General features: G+C 43.9%; 2 protein-coding genes across 6 annotated transcripts in view; both read right to left on the bottom strand.

Moving 5' to 3' along the window:
* The window catches only part of LOC129830789 (phosphoprotein associated with glycosphingolipid-enriched microdomains 1-like), a 109,095-nt gene extending 88,562 nt beyond the window's left edge, over positions 1-20,533 (bottom strand). The window contains exons 1-2 of one of the 5 annotated variants that reach the window (XM_055893516.1): positions 20,418-20,533; positions 5,765-5,823 (exon numbers count right to left, since the gene is read on the bottom strand). The gene's annotated coding sequence lies outside the window, so the exon portion shown is untranslated. Of the gene's footprint in view, positions 1-5,764; positions 5,824-8,809; positions 9,175-20,417 lie in introns of those variants that run through there. The other 4 variants (XM_055893517.1, XM_055893514.1, XM_055893515.1 and 1 more) reach the window with 4 other exon arrangements.
* On the bottom strand, positions 4,769-5,545 carry LOC129830520 (uncharacterized). Its single transcript, XM_055893090.1, has one exon. It carries the CDS (start codon positions 5,543-5,545, stop codon positions 4,769-4,771), a length of 777 nt encoding a protein of 258 aa, XP_055749065.1.
* Positions 20,534-21,956: the final 1,423 nt, after the last annotated feature.

Below are 21,956 nucleotides of genomic sequence, written 5' to 3'. Positions count from 1 at the left end.
AGTGGACTTCCCCGGGAACTGACTCGACCGGGGCGTTGAAGACATCATGGTACTTGCTTAGGAGTGTCTCCTTGCTCAGGGGCCCAGCCTTGACTTTATCTATAATGTTAAGATCAGCTGGGATGGTAAAGTTAATAAGCCCAAGGCGCTCGCATGTAGAACCTGACAGTAATGGCTGTTGACTAGCCTCAACTATTTCAAACTCAAGGGTGTGTTTCTGGCCACGTAAAACACACTCTGTCACAAACAGGCCTAAAGAGGTCATGAACTGGCCTGAATACAGTTTCAGCTTGGTGCTACTCTGTGTGAGATTGTCTCTGGGCGCGAGCCTCCTTTTATCTTTAAGGCTCATAACGTTGCATGTGGCCCCTGAATCTATCTGGCATTGCTGTGGTTTATTATTAAGTAGCAGAGTGACGAACCACTTTTTCCCTTTTGCCTTCACTGCCCCTATGCACTCGCTAGCATATACATCCTCCGTGCTGTTGTTCCCTTCATCTGGGTTTGTTTCAATAGAGTGCACCTTACCCTCCTTTCTCTTGCTTTTCATGCAGACCCTTGCAAAGTGATTAGCTGTACCACAGGATTTGCATATTTTTCCATAGGCTGGGCAGTGTTCTTTTCCTCGTCCATGAGAAATGCCACAATATCGGCATGTATTGGGGTTGTCTACTGCAGAGTTGGCTGTAGTATTAGCATTAGCTGTGGCAAAGGGGAATTTCTTTACTGGCTGCCTGAATGTAGCATTGACATTGTCCATATGTTGCCTTTCTAGCTCCATGGACCTTATCCGTATATCAGTAAGCTCTGCTGCACGGCATGTCTCCACTGCCAAGACCAGCGTCAGGTCACGTTCTCTCAGCAAACGTCTGCGGGTGCCCTCATCAGTTATGCCAAGCACAATCTTATCTCTGATCAGTTCATCTCTTAAAACACCATAGTCACATGTAGCTGCCTTTTCCCTTAACCTAGTGACAAAGCTGTCAATGGACTCCCCGTTCTCCTGTTTGCAACAACCAAAAACATAACGCTCGTAGATGACGTTCTTTGCTGGCTTAAAGTAATGTTCAAGAGCATCAAGAATAGTTATAGCGTTACCTTGCTGAGCTGCTGTTAGGTTCAGGTTGTGTTTGTATACGTGTCGGCATTCAGTTCCCATTATAGTCCTCAAAGTGGCAGCCACTACCTCTTCGTCCTTTTCCAGAAGTCCCGTTGCTAGCGCATAGTCTTCCCATTCACCTCTAAACGTATCCCAGTTCGTGCTCCAATCCCCGCTGAGCTTCATAACGGCGGGAGGGGGAATGTTCGCTGCCATGTCTAACCGGTGCTAACAACACTGAAGCTAACTAGCAAACTCACTCTAGCTAAAGCCAATTCCGGCGAAATTTTACTCAAATAAACAATTGTTTGGTAAACCAGAACAGGTTACTCTAATTTGCGGAAAGCATGGTTAGTGATCCTTCTTCTGACCCCATGTTTGTTCCAATGGTAAATGACGAGACAGAGACATTCATGCGAGTAACCAGCCTTGTTCTGTACATCATGACACTTCCGGGTATCTCAAGCACCCCGGTATAAATACATGAGTTGCAGTAATAAACATTTACCAACAGATGGCATCACTGTGCCATCTTAAACCCATAACAGTCTCCTCCCTGCAGCACAGTCTCCTCCCTGCAGCACAGTCTCCTCCCTGCAGCACAGTCTCCTCCCTGCAGCACAGTCTCCTCCCTGCAGCACAGTCCCCTCCCTGCTGCACAGTCCCCTCCCTGCTGCACAGTCTCCTCCCTGCTGCACAGTCTCCTCCCTGCAGCACAGTCTCCCCCTGAAGCACAGTCTCCTCCCTGCAGCACAGTCTCCTCCCTGCTGCATGCTGGTTCTTTCTCTATCTCCCTCTCTCCTCTTTCTCAATCTCCCTCTCTCCTCTTTCTCAATCTCCCTCTCTCCTCTTTCTCAATCTCCCTCTCTCCTCAATCTCTCTCTCTCCTTCCAGCACGACCTCCATCTCCAGTCCTGAGAGATCGCCCACATTATCGGCACACACACACACCCACACAGACACAAACACACACTACATATTTTATTTAATTCCACTACATTTTCTTTCCTTTCCTTTATGCTCCAAACTCCTCTCCTCTCCTCTCCTCTCCTCTCCTCTCCTCTCCTCTCCTCTCTGGGACTACCCTGTGATGGTAGAGGTAGGAGTTGGATAAATACATTCCTAAGTTCTTACATAGTTGGTTAAGCGATAAAAGAACTTTTGTGACCAAGGACAATTCGATTTTTGTAGGTATTTTTCTAATGTGAAAACCTAGCAATGGAGAATGTTCTACCCTACAAGAGGATTATACCAGTCAACAACTAGCTGCAGTTTCCAAGGAAACTGAAGTTCCTAAGGCAACTGTAGAAGGATATGACAACAAGTGTTAAACTGTAGAGGGATATGGCAACAGGTATTCAACTGTAGAAGGATGTGGTAACAGATATTCAACTGTAGAAGTGTAACGGTTGTCTGTTGAAGAAGGATCGGACCAAAGCGCAGCGTGGTAAGTGTTCATGATTATTTATTTAAACTGAACACTGAGATAAAATAAAATGTAACAACACGAAACAATTCTGTCTGGTGCAGACACAAAACAGAAAACACTACCCACCAAGCATCGGTGGGGAAAAGCTACCTAAGTATGGTTCTCAATCAGAGACAACGATAGACAGCTGTCCCTGATTGAGAACCACACCCGGCCAAGCACAAAGAAATACAAAACGTAGAAAATGAACATAGAATGCCCACCCAAGAAGGATAGAAGAAGGCGTGACAAGAAGGATATGGTGTAGAAGGATTTGGTAACAGGTATTCAACTGTAGAAGGATATTGTAACAGCTATTCAGCTGGGCAAAACAGCCAAACACGAAGCAAAAAACCCATCAGTACTGTGTTTAGTCCTCCCACACTCACCATGTTTATCTTACATCAACATGAGAACCACACAGTCTCAACGTTAAAAAGAAAAGCTCTTGAGGAAAGACCCACGAATATGCATTTCTTCTCTTTACGTGGCCAGAACATCCTTTCTCCTAACGTAGCCTACTATCGACTCACTCAGGGGTCCTCCCCCCTACTCTAACTCTCAGCCCCCGCTGTCAATAAACATGGCCATGTCCTCTATGAGTGCCATTGTCCAGCTCTGGATAGTGCAGCATATTTACCGACTGTTCGCTTTGGCAAACGACCAGACACAGATTTACTCAATGAGCCCTATGTGTTTTGGAGAGGGAAGGAAGGAAGGAGGGAGAGAGGGAGGAAAGGAGGGAGAGATGGAGAGAGGGAGGGAAGGAGGAAAGGAGGGAGAGAGAGGGAGGGAGAGAGAGGGAGGGAGAGAGAGGGAGGGAAGGAGGGAGATAAAGGGAGGGAAGGAGGGAGGGAGGGAGTTGGAAGGAGGAGAGAGAGAGAGAGAGAGAGAGAGAGAGAGAGAAGAGAGAGAGAGAGAGAGAGAGAGAGAGAGAGAGAGAGAGAGAGAGAGAGAGAGAGAGAGAGAGAGAGAGAGGGGGAGAGAGGGAGGGAGGGAGGGAGGGAGGGAGGGAGGGAGGGAGGGAGGGAGGGAGGGAGAGAGAGAGAGGGAGGGAGGGAGGGAGGGAAGGAGGGAGAGAGAGAGAGGGAGAGAGAGGGAGGGAGATAGAGGGAGGGAAGGAGGGAGGGAAGGAGGGAGAGAGAGAGAGGGAAGGAGGGAGAGAGAGGGAGGGAGGGAGGGAGGGAAGGAGGGAGAGAATGGGAGGGAAGGAGGGAGGGATGAGGAGTGGAGGGAGGGAGGGAGGGGGAGGGAAGGAGGGAGAGAATGGGAGGGAAGGAGGGAGGGAGAGAGTGGGGGAGGGAGGGAGGAGGGAGGGAGAGGAAGGAGGGAGGAGGAGGAGGGAGGAGAGGTGGGGAGGAGGGAGGGAGGAAGGAGGGAGAGAATGGGAGGGAAGGAGGAGGAGGGAGGGAGGGGGGAGGGAGGGAGGGAGAGAGCGAGAGAATGGGAGGGAAGGAGGGAGGGAGAGAGTGGGAGGGAGGGAGGGAGGGAGGGAGAGAGGGAGGGGGGAGTTAAAAAAAGAAAACACCATTGTAATAAACTAACAGTGGATAATTAGCATAACTGCATCATTCTCTATCCCCTGCTGTTGTTCTCACGTTACTGCATCATTCTCTATCCCCTGCTGTTGTTCTCACGTTACTGCATCATTCTCTATCCCCTGCTGTTGTTCTCACGTTACTGCATCATTCTCTATCCCCTGCTGTTGTTCTCATGTTACTGCATCATTCTCTATCCCCTGCTGTTGTTCTCATGTTACTGCATCATTCTCTATCCCCCTGCGTTGTTCTCATGTTACTGCATCATTCTCTATCCCCTGCTGTTGTTCTCATGTTACTGCATCATTCTCTATCCCCTGCTGTTGTTCTCATGTTACTGCATCATTCTCTATCCCCTGCTGTTGTTCTCATGTTACTGCATCATTCTCTATCCCCTGCTGTTGTTCTCATGTTACTGCTGCACTTTGAGGAGAAACAGAGAGATAAAAGCTCTCTCCGGTGACATGGGCTCCGTCCTATTACCAGGCCCATTATCAATATGCAGGTCTGTTAGAATACAGTTCCAGTAACTCTTTATCAACATGACTGATACAGTCGCAATGGAGAGACACTAGCAGGAACGGTGGGCATTATCAATATGGAAGCCTGCCTGTCTCCGTATAGTCATACAGTATTTTCATTTCTAATCAAAATGGACTGGCCTCAGTCTCTATGGAAGGACTGTAGTGCCAGGAATGGGTAGCAAAAGATAATGGAGTCTGGCCTCCAGAGAAGGGTTGGAGTCTGGCCTCTGGAGTGGGAGGGTTGGAGTCTGGCCTCTGGAGTGGGAGGGTTGGAGTCTGGCCTCTGGAGTGGGAGGGTTGGAGTCTGGCCTCTGGAGTGGGAGGGTTGGAGTCTGGCCTCTGGAGTGGGAGGGTTGGAGTCTGGCCTCTGGAGTGGGAGGGTTGGAGTCTGGCCTCTGGAGTATGAGGGTTGGAGTCTGGCCTCTGGAATAGGAGTGTTGGAGTCTGGCCTCTGGAGTAGGAGGGTTGGAGTCTGGCCTCTGGGGTAGGAGGGTTGGAGTCTGGCCTCTGGAGTAGGAGGGTTGGAGTCTGGCCTCTGGAGTAGGAGGGTTGGAGTCTGGCCTCTGGAGTAGGAGGGTTGGAGTCTGGCCTCTGGAGTAGGAGGGTTGGAGTCTGTCCTCCAGAGAAGGAGGGTTGGAGTCTGGCCTCTGGGGTAGGAGGGTTGGAGTCTGGCCTCTGGGGTAGGAGGGTTGGAATCTGGAATAGGAGGGTTGGAGTCTAGTCCCCGGGGTAGGAGGGTTGGAGTCTGGTCCCCGGGGTAGGAGGGTTGAAGTCTGGTGTCTGGGGTAGGAGGGTTGGAGTCTGGTCCCCGGGGTAGGAGGGTTGGAGTCTGGTCCCGGGGTAGGAGGGTTGGAGTCTGGTGTCTGGGGTAGGAGGGTTGGAGTCTGGTGTCTGGGGTAGAAGGGTCTCTGCCCATGTCTGGTCAAAGTCCGGTCAGAGTCTGGTCAGATTCCGGTACAGCTTTTATAAGATGGGAAACTGATGGTGTGTTGTACTGTGCAGTTATTGTTACTCTTAATGTGGTTCTCACAGAACAGGGAAGACTATCTTTCTCTCTTACACGCACACGCACACCCACCGTCACACGCACACCCACCGTCACACGCACACGCACACCGTACAATACACTACTTACAGTTAATAGACTGTTGGCCCAGCGATGACCACCTAGAAGTCTTCCTGTTCCAGCTCACACTAAAATAGAACATAAACAGATATGACAGAGCCAATGAAAAGACATGATACAGATACAGCTTGTTGCTCCAGACCAGACTTGCCTCAAATCAGATCACGCCCAGGTGAGCTTCATTGTTGCCCATATCATATCATTGATTTTCCATCAATGAGATCAAGCTTCTTGTTTTAGTGTTTGATATTGAGTCTGTGTGCTTCTAAGGTCTAACTATAAAACATAAGTGGACTAGTGTGTTCTCTGTCCACAATAGCACTGCCTAACTGAACTGGGACTTGGGCTGAGACTACAGCAGGCCTTTGTTACACTAAAGGTTGTATCAATAAGCCCCAGCTAGATAACATAGCTTTTTCCTCAGACAGGCCAGCCATTAGGAAGAGGAAGGTCCCACTTTAATTGTGAAAAGTACAAGAGCTACATGGTGTGGTGCACTGTGGGTAATTAGGATGAAAAATATCAGACAAACACAGCTCCATGTCCCCGTCCCTCTGCCCACGCAAGGCTACCGACAGACAGGACACCAGATCCTGCTCCTTGGGAAGTTTCCATCCAGAGAGAGAGAGGGAGCGGGTGGGGAGAGTGGGAGAAAAAATGAGGGATGAGGAGGGAAGGGGAGAGAGAGAGAGAGCGAGAGGGGGGGGGGGGACAGGGGGGAGATGAAGAGAACAGCAGGTAGATAAGGTCTTTCTCAGACTGGTAACAAGGTGTCCCCTATCTGCTAGGAGACTCCACCTTCAATCACATTTCTCATCACATTCCTCCTCGGGGACTATAGGCCATTGATGACCTCCTCTTGATATCTCCTCGAGGACCATAAACCATTGATGACCTCCTCTTGATATACAAACAGACAAATGGTTGTTTGTTCGTGCTCATTATCTTGTGTCTAGGGTTCATTATCTTGTGTCTAAAGTTCATTATCTTCTGTCTCGGGTTCATTATCTTGTGTCTAGGGTTCATTATCTTGTGTCTAGGGTTCATTATCTTGTGTCTAGGGTTCATTATCTTGTGTCTATGGTTCATTATCTTGTGTCTAGGGTTCATTATCTTGTGTCTATGGTTCATTATCTTGTGTCTATGGTTCATTATCTTGTGTTGATGAGTCCTATGCATAAGGCCTCCAGGGATGTTGGGTGGTGTTGCTGTTGAACGAAGGTCCTGTTTCCCATCAACACCTGACACTGCCTCTCAGTGAGACCTGATTTAAAAACACAGATAATGACTTCCTCTACAGGAAGTGTTACGACTACACCCATTTTGTTTTACAGCGCCATCTAGTCAAAGGGCGGCATAGCTGCAGTGTGTGTGTGTGTTCCTGCAATGTGTGTGTGTGCTCCTGCAGTGCTGTTATCCAGTGGTGTGAGATGAGGTTATTCCCTCCGTCACATTATACAGGAGCAGCAACACACACCCTGCAGTGCGCTGACCTGGACTGGCAACTAGGGCTCTGCTGCATCAGCACCACTACATAACCAAGGGACCGGGAACACACACACACACACACACACACACACACACACACACACACACACACACACACACACACACACACACACACACACACACACACACACACACACACACACACACACACACACACACACACACACACACACGGTCCTATCCTATCAGACTCCATACTGCAGACAGAAGCCACAGCATTCCAGCAAGTCATCTCCCCCAAAAATAGTCAGCCTCAAGCTGGAGTCAACTACGTAGCTCTATGTTAGTGTCACATGACTTATAGCTGGAGTCAACTACGTAGCTCTATGTTAGTGTCACATGACTTATAGCTGGAGTCAACTACGTAGCTCTATGTTTGTGTCACATGACTTATAGCTGGAGTCAACTACGTAGCTCTATGTTAGTGTCACATGACATATAGCTGGAGTCAACTACGTAGCTCTATGTTAGTGTCACATGACTTATAGCTGGAGTCAACTACGTAGCTCTATGTTAGTGTCACATGACATATAGCTGGAGTCAACTACGTAGCTCTATGTTAGTGTCACATGACTTATAGCTGGAGTCAACTACGTAGCTCTATGTTAGTGTCACATGACTTATAGCTGGAGTCAACTACGTAGCTCTATGTTAGTGTCACATGACTTATAGCTGGAGTCAACTACGTAGCTCTATGTTAGTGTCACATGACCCAGTTCATCTGGAGACAAAAAATGACTTATAGCTGGATGCACACAGCTTTGTTTTCTCATCAGGGATCTGTAGTAATGACAGGAGGGGAATAAGTGCATAGGTCTACCTACACCTGTTATATTCGGCACACGTGACAAATAAACTTGATTTGATTTGATGTGTCAGGATTAACCACAATCAATTCCATCTAATCACCTTTACATTTACATTCTATTCATTTAGCAGAAGCTCTTCCCCAGAGAGACAATTAGTGCATTTATTTGAAGATAGCTCGGTGAGACAACCATATATCACAGTCGTAGTATGTACATTTTTCCTCAATAAAGATGGGCAAACCTGTTTTGGTGATTTCTGGTATATCTTCAAAATAAATCAATCACAGCATCTTTTTGGACTCATTCAGCAGTTTAAGTACAAAACCATTGGAAGTTAATGTTAATATACATACAGTGTAATATATACATTCATTAAATATGGTGAAATAATTCAATATCAGAATATATATATATTTTTATATTATCACATATATTTCTCACTAGTTTAGCCATTTAAAGATTTAAAAAATGCTCTTACGTACAATTTAACCGGGCGTTTTAGAAAAAGCTCCCTTAGTGATTGAGCAACAGCTCGTTCATTTGTCTTCCCAGAATTCTAATAATAATATAAGCCGTTTAACAGACCCTTTTCTCCAAATCGACTTACAGTCATTGCGTGCATAGATTTCACAGCAATATCAGTGCTATTAGGAAAAGACAAGTGAAAAAAGTAAGACTGAGATGATAAGATAAGACTAGGGGATAAGGGATAAGGGATAAGACTGAGATGTCTTACTTAAGATAGTCTTTGAAGAGGTAGGGTTCCAGAGCCCAACGTTTTTGGAAGAACGGCAGGGACTCCTAGCATCAGGGGAAGTTGGTTCCACCATTGGGGTGCCAGGACAGTGTTACCTTTGAAATGGCCGGTCACCGGGTCAGAGACGCTACACAGGCAGACCAATAACACGACAACTATCAGACACAAGCTCAAACCTCCCTCCTTCCTGTTATCCTGAGAAAATTGCTAAGGGCCCCCGGTTGATAACAGTGTGTGTGTGTGAGGGAGTGAGTGAGTGAGTGAGTGAGTGAGTGAATGAATGTGTGAGTGAGTGAATGTGTGAGTGAGTGAGTGAGTGAGTGAGTGAGTGAGTGAGTGAGTGATGGAGTGAGTGAGTGAGTCAGTGAATGAGTGAGTGAGTGAGATTGAGTGAGTGAGGGTGTGTGAGTGAGTGAGTGAGTGAGTGAGTGAGTGAGTGAGTGTGTGTGTGAGTGCGTGAGTGAGTGAGTGAGTGAGTGAGTGAGTGAGTGAGTGAGAGAGTGTGTGACTGAGTGAGTGAGTGAGTGAGTGAGTGAGTGAGTGAGTGAGTGAGTGAGTGAGTGAGTGAGTGAGTGAGTGAGTGAGTGAGTGAGTGAGTGAGTGTGTGTGTGTGTGTGTGTGTGTGTGTGTGTGTGTGTGTGTGTGTGTGTGAGTGTGTTTGTGTGTGAGTGATGGAGTGAGTGAAGGAGTGAGTGAGTGAGTGATTGAGTGAGATTGAGTGAGTGAGTAAGTGAGTGAGTGAGGGTGTGAGTGAGTGAGTGTGTGAGTGAGTGAGTGAGTGAGTGAGGGTGTGTGTGTGTGTGAGTGCGTGAGTGAATGAGTGAGTGAGTGAGTGAGTGAGTGAGTGAGTGAGTGAGTGAGTGAGTGAGGGTGTGTGTGTGTGTGAGTGCGTGAGTGAATGAGTGAGTGAGTGAGTGAGTGAGTGAGTGAGTGAGTGAGTGAGTGAGTGAGTGAGTGAGTGCACTGGACGGGCAAGATCAGACACGACGTGATGTGAGGTGTGTCTGGAGTCTGGACAAAGACGGCTGGCAGTAGTAATACTGTGTGTACAGTAGGGACTAAACACAGATCTGAGACCTGCAATCAGACAATGGTGATCCAACATTCCAAAGCCTAGAAAACAATGACAGGCCAAGAGTGACAACATGTTTTAAAGGCGTTGCCTACCTGACAACCAGGTGTCTGATATGTGTCTGGGCGTCATTAGATTATTATACAGGCTTGATTGTAGAGGAACAGGGTGTAGCTAGTATTCTATATGCCCGGTGTTCACTACCCTGTACCCTGCTGTGGCCTTTACTAACACCACACTACCCTGTACCCTGCTGTGGCCTTAACTAACACCACTACCCTGTACCCTGCTGTGGCCTTTACTAACACCACACTACCCTGTACCCTGCTGTGGCCTTAACTAACACCACTACCCTGTACCCTGCTGTGGCCTTAACTAACACTACTACCCTGTACCCTGCTGTGGCCTTCACTAACACCACTACCCTGTACCCTGCTGTGGCCTTTACTAACACCACACTACCCTGTACCCTGCTGTGGCCTTCACTAACACCACACTACCCTGTACCCTGCTGTGGCCATCACTAACACTACTACCCTGTACCCTGCTGTGGCCATCACTAACACTACTACCCTGTACCCTGCTGTGGCCTATACTAACACCACTACCCTGTACCCTGCTGTGGCCATCACTAACACCACACTACCCTGTACCCTGCTGTGGCCTTTACTAACACCACTACCCTGTACCCTGCTGTGGCCTTCACTAACACCACACTACCCTGTACCCTGCTGTGGCCATCACTAACACTACTACCCTGTACCCTGCTGTGGCCATCACTAACACTACTACCCTGTACCCTGCTGTGGCCATCACTAACACTACTACCCTGTACCCTGCTGTGGCCTATACTAACACCACTACCCTGTACCCTGCTGTGGCCATCACTAACACCACACTACCCTGTACCCTGCTGTGGCCTTTACTAACACCACTACCCTGTACCCTGCTGTGGCCTTCACTAACACCACACTACCCTGTATCCTGCTGTGGCCTTTACTAACACCACTACCCTGTACCCTGCTGTGGCCTTCACTAACACCACACTACCCTGTACCCTGCTGTGGCCTATACTAACACCACTACCCTGTACCCTGCTGTGGCCATCACTAACACCACTACCCTGTACCCTGCTGTGGCCTTTACTAACACTACTACCCTGTACCCTGCTGTGGCCTTTACTATCACTACTACCCTCACTGTTGTGTTCACAGTGGTGTACAGGGCACTATTCCCTATATAGTGTACTAGGGCCCATAGGGTTCTGGTCAAAAGTAGTGCACTTTGTAGTATGGCTGGGAATTGCCAGGGACCTCACGATACGATATGTACTGCAATCGTCATGATTCTATTTGTATTGCTATTTGATACTGTCATTTTATTGCGATTAAACGTTTTAAACATATTGCTCAGCATGTGTCTGCTGCAGAAGGACAAGAGAGAGACATGAGAAAACCAGTGTTGTCATGGAAATAAAGTGCCTTAAACAAATTGGCTCCTATTTAAAAAGAAGATGCAGAACAAGCAATAAAAGACAAATAAAGGAGTTTTGGTCAAAACGATACGATATATCGTCAAAAAGGAAATCCCGACCTTTAACCGTATAGATTTCCCCCTCCCCATCGATACTACAGTATATAGGGAATAGGATTCCATTTGAGACGCACCCCAGGAGAATATTGCAGTTATGGCACGACATGAAAACACGATGAATCATCAGAAACAGACACATGACACACTTCCTCATAACACAACTCTAGGAGTAGCTGCCTGTCACAATCCATTGCAGTGCCCTGACAGGAAACTAACAACCAAATCAAAACCTGAGCTGATGAGATGTGTGAGGTCGTAGCAGGGTGGACAGGGACGGGATAACCATATCGATCATATGGTTTGAGTACAGAGACTGTGATCATTAAGGAAACGTGTTCAAGATGGCAGCTAAGATTGAGTGATCTTGATCTGAAAGATGTTTGACTTGGTCAGTTTGTCACGGAATAACTAAGCCTGTATTATAATTCATTAGTCAATGGTCCCGTGTGGCTCAGTTGGTAGAGCATGGCGCTTGCAACGCCAGGGTTGTGGGTTCGTTTCCCACGGGGGGCCAGTACAAAAAAGTATGGATGTATGTACTTGTAAGTCGCTCTGGATAAGAGCGTCTGCTAAATGACTTAAATGTAATTAGTCAATCAGAATAACTAAGCCTGTATTATAATTCATTAGTCAATCAGAATAACTAAGCCTGTATTATAATTCATTAGTCAATCAGAATAACTAAGCCTGTATTATAAATCATTAGTCAATCAGAATAACTAAGCCTGTATTATAATTCATTAGTCAATCAGAATAACTAAGCCTGTATTATAATTCATTAGTCAATCAGAATAACTAAGCCTGTATTATAATTCATTAGTCAATCAGAATAACTAAGCCTGTATTATAATTCATTAGTCAATCAGAATAACTAAGCCTGTATTATAAATCATTAATACATCTGTTTTGAATATCACAGCCAGATTATTTCCTTTTTAGGTAATACATTGTACAGTTGGGTTCAGAGGAGAATCCTGGGTGGTTTAGAGGTTACTGAGTATTTTTTAAATGTATTTTGTATTATAATATTTTTTTTTTAAACCCATCCACCAACCCCCTCTTCAGAGGACACATATCTTTTTAGTTTTTTTTTTACAGCTTTTCTGCAACATTTACATACATGGTACTTGTATATACATCAGTCACATAACAATAATACATTACTGAACATAAACTCTTTAATCCCACCCCTCAGCCACTCTCCTCCCATTCCACCTATCACCATAGACCTTAGCTCTTTAATCCCACCCCTCAGCCACTCTCCTCCCATTCCACCTATCACCATAGACCTTAGCTCTTTAATCCCGCCCCTCAGCCACTCTCAGCCCATCCCACCTATCACCATAAGACCACCCTCATTTGGTTTTCATGTGCCATATATTTTTTAAATTGTGCTGTGATGTTTTACATACTTTTTTAAACCTTTCAAATCATATAGTATCCACAGATTGTGAGCCAAAGATGAAAACCTTTGAGTATTATATTATTAATTGACTGACTATGGCTTTCCATATCGCTCAACACTGCTATTTCTAAGGTTAATTTTAAGTTAATGATGTGATTTTTTAACCGTTCATGAAACAGACTAAATAAGGGCAACGACAGAATAAAGGATCTAGTGATTCTGTCACTTTGCAGCAAAACCTACAGAGCTGAGATTGTTGTACGCCCCATATATATATATATAGCATTCTGTTGGTGGCAAGAATTTTGTATAATAATTTATATCGATAAACTCTAAGCGTTGAATCAAGTGTTGTTTTTTTGTACCAGTTCATAAACCATGTGTCATGGAATCGGTACATTGAAAATCTCCGTCCATTTATTTTGCAACCAGTTTGACGCAGCTGGTCAATTTTCATTAGTTGACATCAATGTGCAGCAACACATTTTTCCACCGTCAGGGATGTCAATGTAATGGAATGACCTTTGATAAAAGTGTCCCAGTCTGCTACAGGTCTTCAGTTGTTTTTGTTCCAATCATTGCCAGTATTAACATGCTCTGAAAGGTATGACTAACTAGCGCTCTAACAATGTTCACATCCAAATGGAAAATCATTTTGGCCAGGGTCAATAGCAGTGAGTTTTAAATAGCACCAACAATGGTCCTACGAACAGAGATCAATACCTTCATTTTATGATTAGCATTTAATATCTCCCTCTTTCTTTCTTCTCTCTGTGAATATAGTGTGTATTTATTTTTTACATCCCTCTTATTAAGTCTGTCCTTTGCTTCGCCCTCCCTCCCGCCCCCCCCCCCCCTCCCTCTTTCTGCCATCTTCAAGAGGTTTATAAGCGTTTAACGTGAAACACATGGATCGTATTAAACTAGAATAAGCAAGCATTTACAGTTACTGGTGAGTCAATTGTGAATTTCATTGCTATTTGGGAAATGATGAATATTGGAAATGGTAAAATGTATCTCTGCTCCTTCAATAATTTAGACTCGCATGAGGGAAAGGAATGGAAGTTCCTGAAGATAGAGGCTTTTGATGCCAGGAAATTAGAATACGTAAGAAGTTTTAGAGCCAGCCAAGCCTTTTAACTATAACCACAGTTGCCAAAACACCTTCTGGCAGAGGCTTGCTGACAGTGTGACTCAGGGAGAGAAACGGCTCTGAGGTGGCTCAAGAGTACTTCCTGTTTCCTAAACTACTTTATTGAGCCTGTGAGGTTAAAATCATAATCTCATATAAACACACTCGCAGACACATGCAAGCATGCACAGAGACACAAGGACATGCAAACACACGCACACACACACAGGATTTAACTCTCAGCCCGAGGTGAACCAGTTCAATGGTAAAGTTGTCAAATGGAGCATATTGGAGTAATTGCCTCAGTGTAGAACCAGACACCTCACTGTTTACATCCCCAGTGATGGAAACAAACACGTCTCAAGATTCTGAAGTGGATTCTAGCCACCGATATATACTAGCCTAGATCTGAAAGGCCTATTTGAGGAAATTGCTCTGCCAAAAAAGTGACATATTGCAACTTTAAATCATACAGTATTGTGTGAAATGATGGTATCAGTTTACAGCATCACTAAGGTCTAGGTGTCTGAGTCATCAGGGTTGAGGGGCCCTGTTGGTGCAGTGAAGACACCTTCACACATGGTTCCTTCTCCCAGCTGTAGAAACACTTTTACATGTAAAAGGACTCAAGAGCACCAACATGGGAAGTTCATAGGAGCATGTCAAATGAAAGTTAAAAGTATATATATATATATATATTTTTTTTTTAATCAATTAAGGCATATATACATTTTTCAACTGTACAGTACAGTACAGCACAGTACAGCACAGTAGAGTACAGTACAGCACAGCACAGTAGAGCACAGTAGAGTACAGTACAGCACAGCACAGTAGAGTACAGTACAGCACAGTACAGTACAGCACAGTACCGTACAGTACAGTAGAGTAGAGTACAGCACAGTAGAGTACAGTACAGTAGAGTACAGCACAGTACAGTACAGCACAGTAGAGTACAGCACAGTACAGTACAGCACAGTAGAGTACAGCACAGTACAGTACAGCACAGTAGAGTACAGCACAGTACAGTACAGTACAGTACAGCACAGTACAGCACAGTAGAGTACAGTACAGCACAGTACAGTACAGTACAGCACAGCACAGTAGAGTACAGTACAGTACAGCACAGTACAGTACAGCACAGTACAGCACAGTACAGTACAGCACAGCACAGCACAGTACAGTACAGTACAGCACAGCACAGTACAGTACAGTACAGCACAGTACAGTACAGTACAGTACAGCACAGTAGAGTACAGCACAGTACAGTACAGCACAGTACAGTACAGTACAGCACAGTACAGTACAGTACAGTACAGCACAGTAGAGTACAGCACAGTACAGTACAGCACAGTACAGTACAGTACAGCACAGTACAGCACAGTACAGCACAGCACAGTAGAGTACAGTACAGCACAGTACAGCACAGTACAGCACAGCACAGTACAGTACAGTACAGCACAGTACAGTACAGTACAGCACAGTAGAGTACAGCACAGTACAGTACAGCACAGTACAGTACAGTACAGCACAGTACAGTACAGTACAGTAGAGTACAGTACAGCACAGTAGAGTACAGCACAGTACAGTACAGCACAGTACAGTACAGTACAGCACAGTACAGCACAGCACAGCACAGTAGAGTACAGTACAGCACAGTACAGCACAGTACAGCACAGCACAGCACAGTAGAGTACAGTACAGCACAGTACAGCACAGTACAGTACAGCACAGTACAGTAGAGTACAGTACAGCACAGTACAGTACAGTAGAGCACAGTACAGCACAGTACAGTACAGCACAGTACAGTACAGTAGAGTACAGTACAGCACAGTACAGCACAGTAGAGTACAGTACAGCACAGTACAGCACAGTACAGCACAGTACAGTACAGTACAGCACAGTACAGTACAGTACAGTACAGTACAGCACAGTACAGTACAGTAGAGCACAGTACAGCACAGTACAGTAGAGTACAGTACAGTACAGTACAGTAGAGCACAGTACAGTACAGTACAGCACAGTACAGTACAGCACAGTACAGTACAGTAGAGCACAGTAGAGCACAGTACAGCACAGTACAGCACAGTACAGCACAGTACAGCACAGCAGAGCACAGTACAGCACAGTACAGTACAGCACAGTACAGCACAGTACAGTACAGCACAGTACAGTACAGTAGAGCACAGTACAGTACAGTACAGCACAGTACAGTAAAGAAAAGTAGAGTAGAGTTCAGTAAAGTACAGTAAAGAAAAGTTGAGTATAGTTCAGTACAGTAAAGAAAATTACATTATAGTTCAATACAGTTCAGTACAGTAGGGTTCAGTACACAGTAGAGCACACTAGAGTTGAGTACACTATAATGTACTCTACTGTACTGAACTATACTATACTCTACTGAGCTCCACTGTGCCGAACTATACTATACTCTACTGAGCTCTCCTGTACTGAACTATACTATACTCCACTGAGCTCTACTGTACTGAACTATACTCTACTGAGCTCTACTGTACTGTACTGAACTATACCAAGCTCTACTCTACTGTACACTCTACTAAGCTCTACTGAAACATACTATACTATACTCCACTGAGCTCCACTGTACTGTACTGAACTATACTATACTCCCCTGAGCTCTACTGTACTGAACTGAACTATACTCTACTAAGCTCTACTCTACTATACTGAACTATACTATACTCCACTGAGCTCTACTGAACTGAACTCTACTATACTATACTGTACTGTACTGAACTATACTATACTCTACTGAACTGAACTATACTATACTCTACTGAGCTCTACTGTACTGAACTATACTATACTCTACTAAGCTCGACTGTACTGTACTGAACTATACTCTACTGAGCTCTACTGAACTGAACTGAACTATACTATACTCTACTGAGCTCTACTGAACTGAACTATACTATACTCTACTAAGCTCTACTGTACTGAACTCTACTATACTATACTATACTGAGCTCTACTGAACTGAACTATACTATAGTCTACTGAGCTCTACTGGATGATTGCTGATAATGGGCCGCTGTACGCCTAGATATTCCATTAAAAATCAGCCGTTTCCAGCTACAAAAGTAATTGACAACATTAGCAATGTCTACACTGTATTTCTGATCAATTTGATGTTATATTAAATGGACAAAAGAATTTGCTTTTCTTTCAGAAAACAAGGACATTTCTAAGTGACCCCAAACTTTGGAATGGTAGTCCATGTATATCTTTGTGTACCTTTCAATAATACATCACCACGATATTTCTGAAATTCTGTTAGCAAACTTTGCATCTGCACAGTAAATGTGTTTTTGTAAAATGTTGCATGTAAATTCTTAAAAGTAGTCCTTGTTCATAATTGTATGGTTTGTTAAACTTTGAAATCAAGGTTTTTGTTTGACATACATTTTAAGTGAAAAATCGGAGTCTCGTTGCAATTCTGTTATCGTGGAATTGCCCACAAATTAAGTGCGGTCATGTCACTCAGAAGGTGTGTGAACAAAAGCTTTCACCTCGACAAAACAAATTCTCCTTCACATTGTGTGTTAGGAGAATGTAGTGGTGTGTGTTGAAGTGTACTTCTAGTCTTCTCCACAACAGCTGCCAGTACCCTACAGCTAATTATAAATATGGACATGATACACCACTAATGCAGGGGATAAATATATCACAGACATGTACCGCATCCACAATTGTCTGCTTCAATCAATTTTGTCCAACAAAACCATTATTAGTGTGGAGCTGATTAATCCACATATTTGACCTGGGGGTGTAATAAACTGGTATTAACAAACACAGCAGTTAATGCTGCAATATGTAACTTTTGGGTTCGACCCGACCAAATTCACATAGAAATGTGAGTTATAGATCTGTCATTCTCATTGAAAGCCAGTCTAAGAAGCGGTAGATCTGTTTCTATGTGCGCTCGTTTTTGCGTCTTTTACTTTCGGTTTTGTACACCAGCTTTTCAAACAGCTGAAAATACAATATTTTGTTGTTATTGAAATTATATTTCACATCGGTTTAGTTGGTACAATGATTCTCTACACTATTTTTTGCTTATTTTGTCACAAACTGAAATTAGATACACCATTGGAATTCTAGCAACTAGGAAGTAACGGAATGACTTCTGCATATTGCACCTGTGTCTAATTAAACCAATAGCCAGTTTCAACTTGACTGACATAAAGGCATCCCATTGGGCACAGACTTCAGTTCAAGGTCTAGTTTTGATTTACATTTGGTTGAGTTGTTAACCTACTGTACGTGAATTCAACTTGAAATTCAACAAAAAAAAATCCCTATATCATTTTTTGAAAATCCGTTTTCCATGTTGATTCAAAGTCATCACATAGATTTCTGGGGGGTTGAAGTGGAAACAACGGAGATTCAAGCAGTTTTTGCTCAGTGGGTCGTCTATATCAAGACGTTCAGATGAACTAACTACTCTCGGGTCAATAAACTCAGTGTGATATAGTCCACGAGAGAATAACAGACTCCCCGAAGGAAGTTTATTCTCAGATCCAACATGTGGTCAAAACAATGTGATGATTGTTATGCTACAGTAGTAGTCTTGTCTACCCTGCATACGGCCAAACTGGCCAGACAAATTGTGAAAGTTTAAACCACGAGTTCCTCTTCTAATTCCAGTAGACAAGACTACAGTACACAGACTACACAACACAAAACACACACACAGAGAGACAATGACTACAAACACAGTAGACTTACTGTGGCAGCAGGGTAGCCTAGTGGTTAGAGCGTTGGGCTAGTAACCGAAAGGTTGCAAGTTCAATTCCCCGAGCTGACAAGGTACAAATCTGTCGTTCTGCCCCTGAACAAGGCAGTTAACTCACTGTTCCTAGGCCGTCATTGAAAAATAAGAGTTTGTTCTTAACTGACTTGCCTTGTTAAATAAAAAGGTTAAATGTAAGTCGCTCTGGATAAGAGCGTCTGCTAAATAATGTAAATGTACTTACACACAGAACGAGGGCGGGTGTTTCTCTTGACACCAGGGAAGCGCCAGCCTTCTAGGCCAGTGGTAGGGAACAAACCTCTAAACCTGTTGCTGTTTGTCTGTCTAATGACAGGGTAGACGACGTCTTTGGCTCAGAGACTACTGGCCCAGTCATCAGTCTGACCTCAACCCTTCTGTTGCTATCTGATGCTATTGTAGAATAGAATAGGCCTACTGTAACCTTCTGCTGGTCTTGCCCAGTGGCTCTAGGACCAGTTTATCTCTGTGCCCATGCAGGAGGTACATGTGCATCTCAACACCAGATGAATGTCACTATTATAAAGATTGAGTGGCGAGTACTTTATTTAATTTACTATAAACTAATTTAATTGACTAAACTAAAGAGGTCAGGTTTGAAGATAATAGACAGACTAATTCTATATAATGGAGGCCCACACTCTAATCTCTACATTTTGTCTTCAAAGTGTAAAGCTAAACTTCTTTACAGTAATTGCATGTATGACAAATCTGTCTTCCTATCCCTAAAACATGTGGTTTTTGAAAAGCATTCAAAGAAATAGCAAGGAGCCTTAATATATATTGAGACAAATTAATTTGCTTCTCAGCGAAAACTGAGAACTCATGACAATTTGGGGCGGCAGGGTAGCCTAGTGGTTAGAGCATTGGGCTAGTAACCGAAATGTTGCAAGTTCGAATCCCCGAGCTGACAAGGCACAAATCTGTCGTTCTACCCCTGAACAAGGCAGTTTATAACTCACTGTTCCTAGGCCGTCATTGAAAATAAGAGTTTGTTCTTAACTGACTTGCCTAGTTAAATAAATAAAAAATGACAAACCCAGCTCAGCAAACACTACTGCATTTAACTTCGAATTGATGCCCAAAATTGTAACTTTAACATTGATCAAAATGCCTCATTGAGCAGAAACTTTGATTCGGCGCTCCAATTAGTTCAAGCAGCAAAGGCCTTTCATCAAATATCAGCCTCCCTGCAGCCCAAATATCCTATCTCCCCCATCATCAATATTCCCAAAATCCTTGGTTCATTCAATGGGACTGTTCGAAGCCCACCTTCCTTGCCTGGCGGTGCTGCAGCAGAATAAATAAATAAAAAACCTATGTTTCGGAATTTGCCCATAGCAAACCAAACACTCTGCCATTCTGGCATTAGAAATAAACGGACCTGTTTGACATTAAGGCGCAACTTTTTACATTCGTAGATGGAGTCTGGAGAACACTTACCGGAGAAGATTAACCATGAATAGCAGTCGGTTAGGCTACTGTTGAATTGAAACTCGTTGGATTTGTTAAACGAGGATCCACCACCTCAGAAAACCCCGCATTTATTAAAGAATTAACATAAAACTGATAAGTATTAGTAAACCCTATACAAACCTACTATTCGAAGCAGAGGAGCTGTGAGGCGCGTTCTCCACCGTGCACGAATATTCCCAGACGTAGTACCGTGCAATTCTGCCTCTGCACCCAGACCCAGCCTTCTCCCATCCTATTCTCCGGCAAAATGTTGGGGAGGAGTGACAGATCGCACGCATCGTGTTGTGAACAACATTAGCGTGAGCAACAATAGTGGATTCGGCGTTTTTCCTTCAAAATAAAAGTCCCCATCGAAAGAGATAACAATAGTGAAATCATACCACAATTGGACTAGATAAAGCTAAACAATTTTGGAACTTGTTATATAAACTCAACAAAATGCAATAATTCGTTTATTTGACACAAAGAATACCTATGGATCTTGAGTCCATGAAAGTGGGTATCAGCCTACTCAGTGACACCCACAGATTACAATTCTAAAGAGTTTACACACAAATATTAGCATCGTACCTCTTATTATACTGAGTAGACTGATACCCCATTTCATGGAACCAAGATCCATAGGGAAGGCTGTAAATTGCAATGAACATCCAATACGCGCAATACGCTGAATAGCGAGCTGATTTCCCACAGTTATGGTCCTACAATAGGAGCTACAACGCTAATGTTTGTGTAAACTCTTTAGAATTTTAATCTGTGGGTGTCACTGAGTAGGCTGATACCCCCATTTCACGGAAGGCTGTACATTGCAATATAAGTATGCCCCCAATGCAATTCTGAAGTCGAATACGTCCACAGTGCTTTTTCAACAGATGTTTTAACTTTTTTGTGTAAAATAACGAATTTTGTCTTTTGTTTAATATATATAACAGCATTCCAACCTTGTTTAGCAGTATTTAGTCAAATTGTGGAATGATTCTACTACATCCTTTTGCATGTTTCAATCGGGACTTGTATTTTGAAGGCAAACCAAAAATTCCACTATTGTTGTTCACGCTAATGTTGTTCACAACACAATCGTACATCGCTACGTGAAACAAGTATGGTCTCTGGGACATGTAGTGCGTAATTGCACTCAGAACGTGGAGAGGTTTATGACAAATTGCGCTACGCTAGCCTTTTCAATGGAACATTTTTGAATAATCTATCTCAAAGCTTTACACGTGTATAAAATGTATTACAATTGTATTTGATGTTTAATGTAGAGTCTATGTAATTAGGCTACATCTAAGATGTTGTATGTTATTATGATGACATTTAATTGCTTACCAATAATTTCAGTTACACCATTATAGAACACTACTTTTATTGCACAGCAAGATACCTTGATAGTTGAGTATTAAGAACAACAGGAGCTTACACACAGACAATAGTCTGTCTGTCTTCAACTAACACAAATGGCTCTTTTGGGAGTGAGCCCTTTGCTTACTTAATAAATGAAATAAGACAATAACAGTTGTCTCTGACTTCCTGCCTGGCTGGTTGAAAGAATGATTCAGCATGGTCACAGTTTATATTTAGCCACTCATAGTGCGCATAACAAGTGGAAAATAAAATACAAAACACCCCTTACTGTTATTTAACCTTTATTCTTAGGAG

Source organism: Salvelinus fontinalis, chromosome 32, assembly GCF_029448725.1.
Source record: "Salvelinus fontinalis isolate EN_2023a chromosome 32, ASM2944872v1, whole genome shotgun sequence".
NCBI lineage: Eukaryota > Metazoa > Chordata > Actinopteri > Salmoniformes > Salmonidae > Salvelinus > Salvelinus fontinalis.
This window is presented reverse-complemented; position numbering and strand designations above follow the sequence as displayed.

What these genes read in the sequence shown, in the direction of transcription:
- LOC129830520 (XM_055893090.1), bottom strand. Translation starts at nt 5,545, where the DNA reads ATGGGCAGAGACCCTTCTACCCCAGACACCAGACTCCAACCCTCCTAC.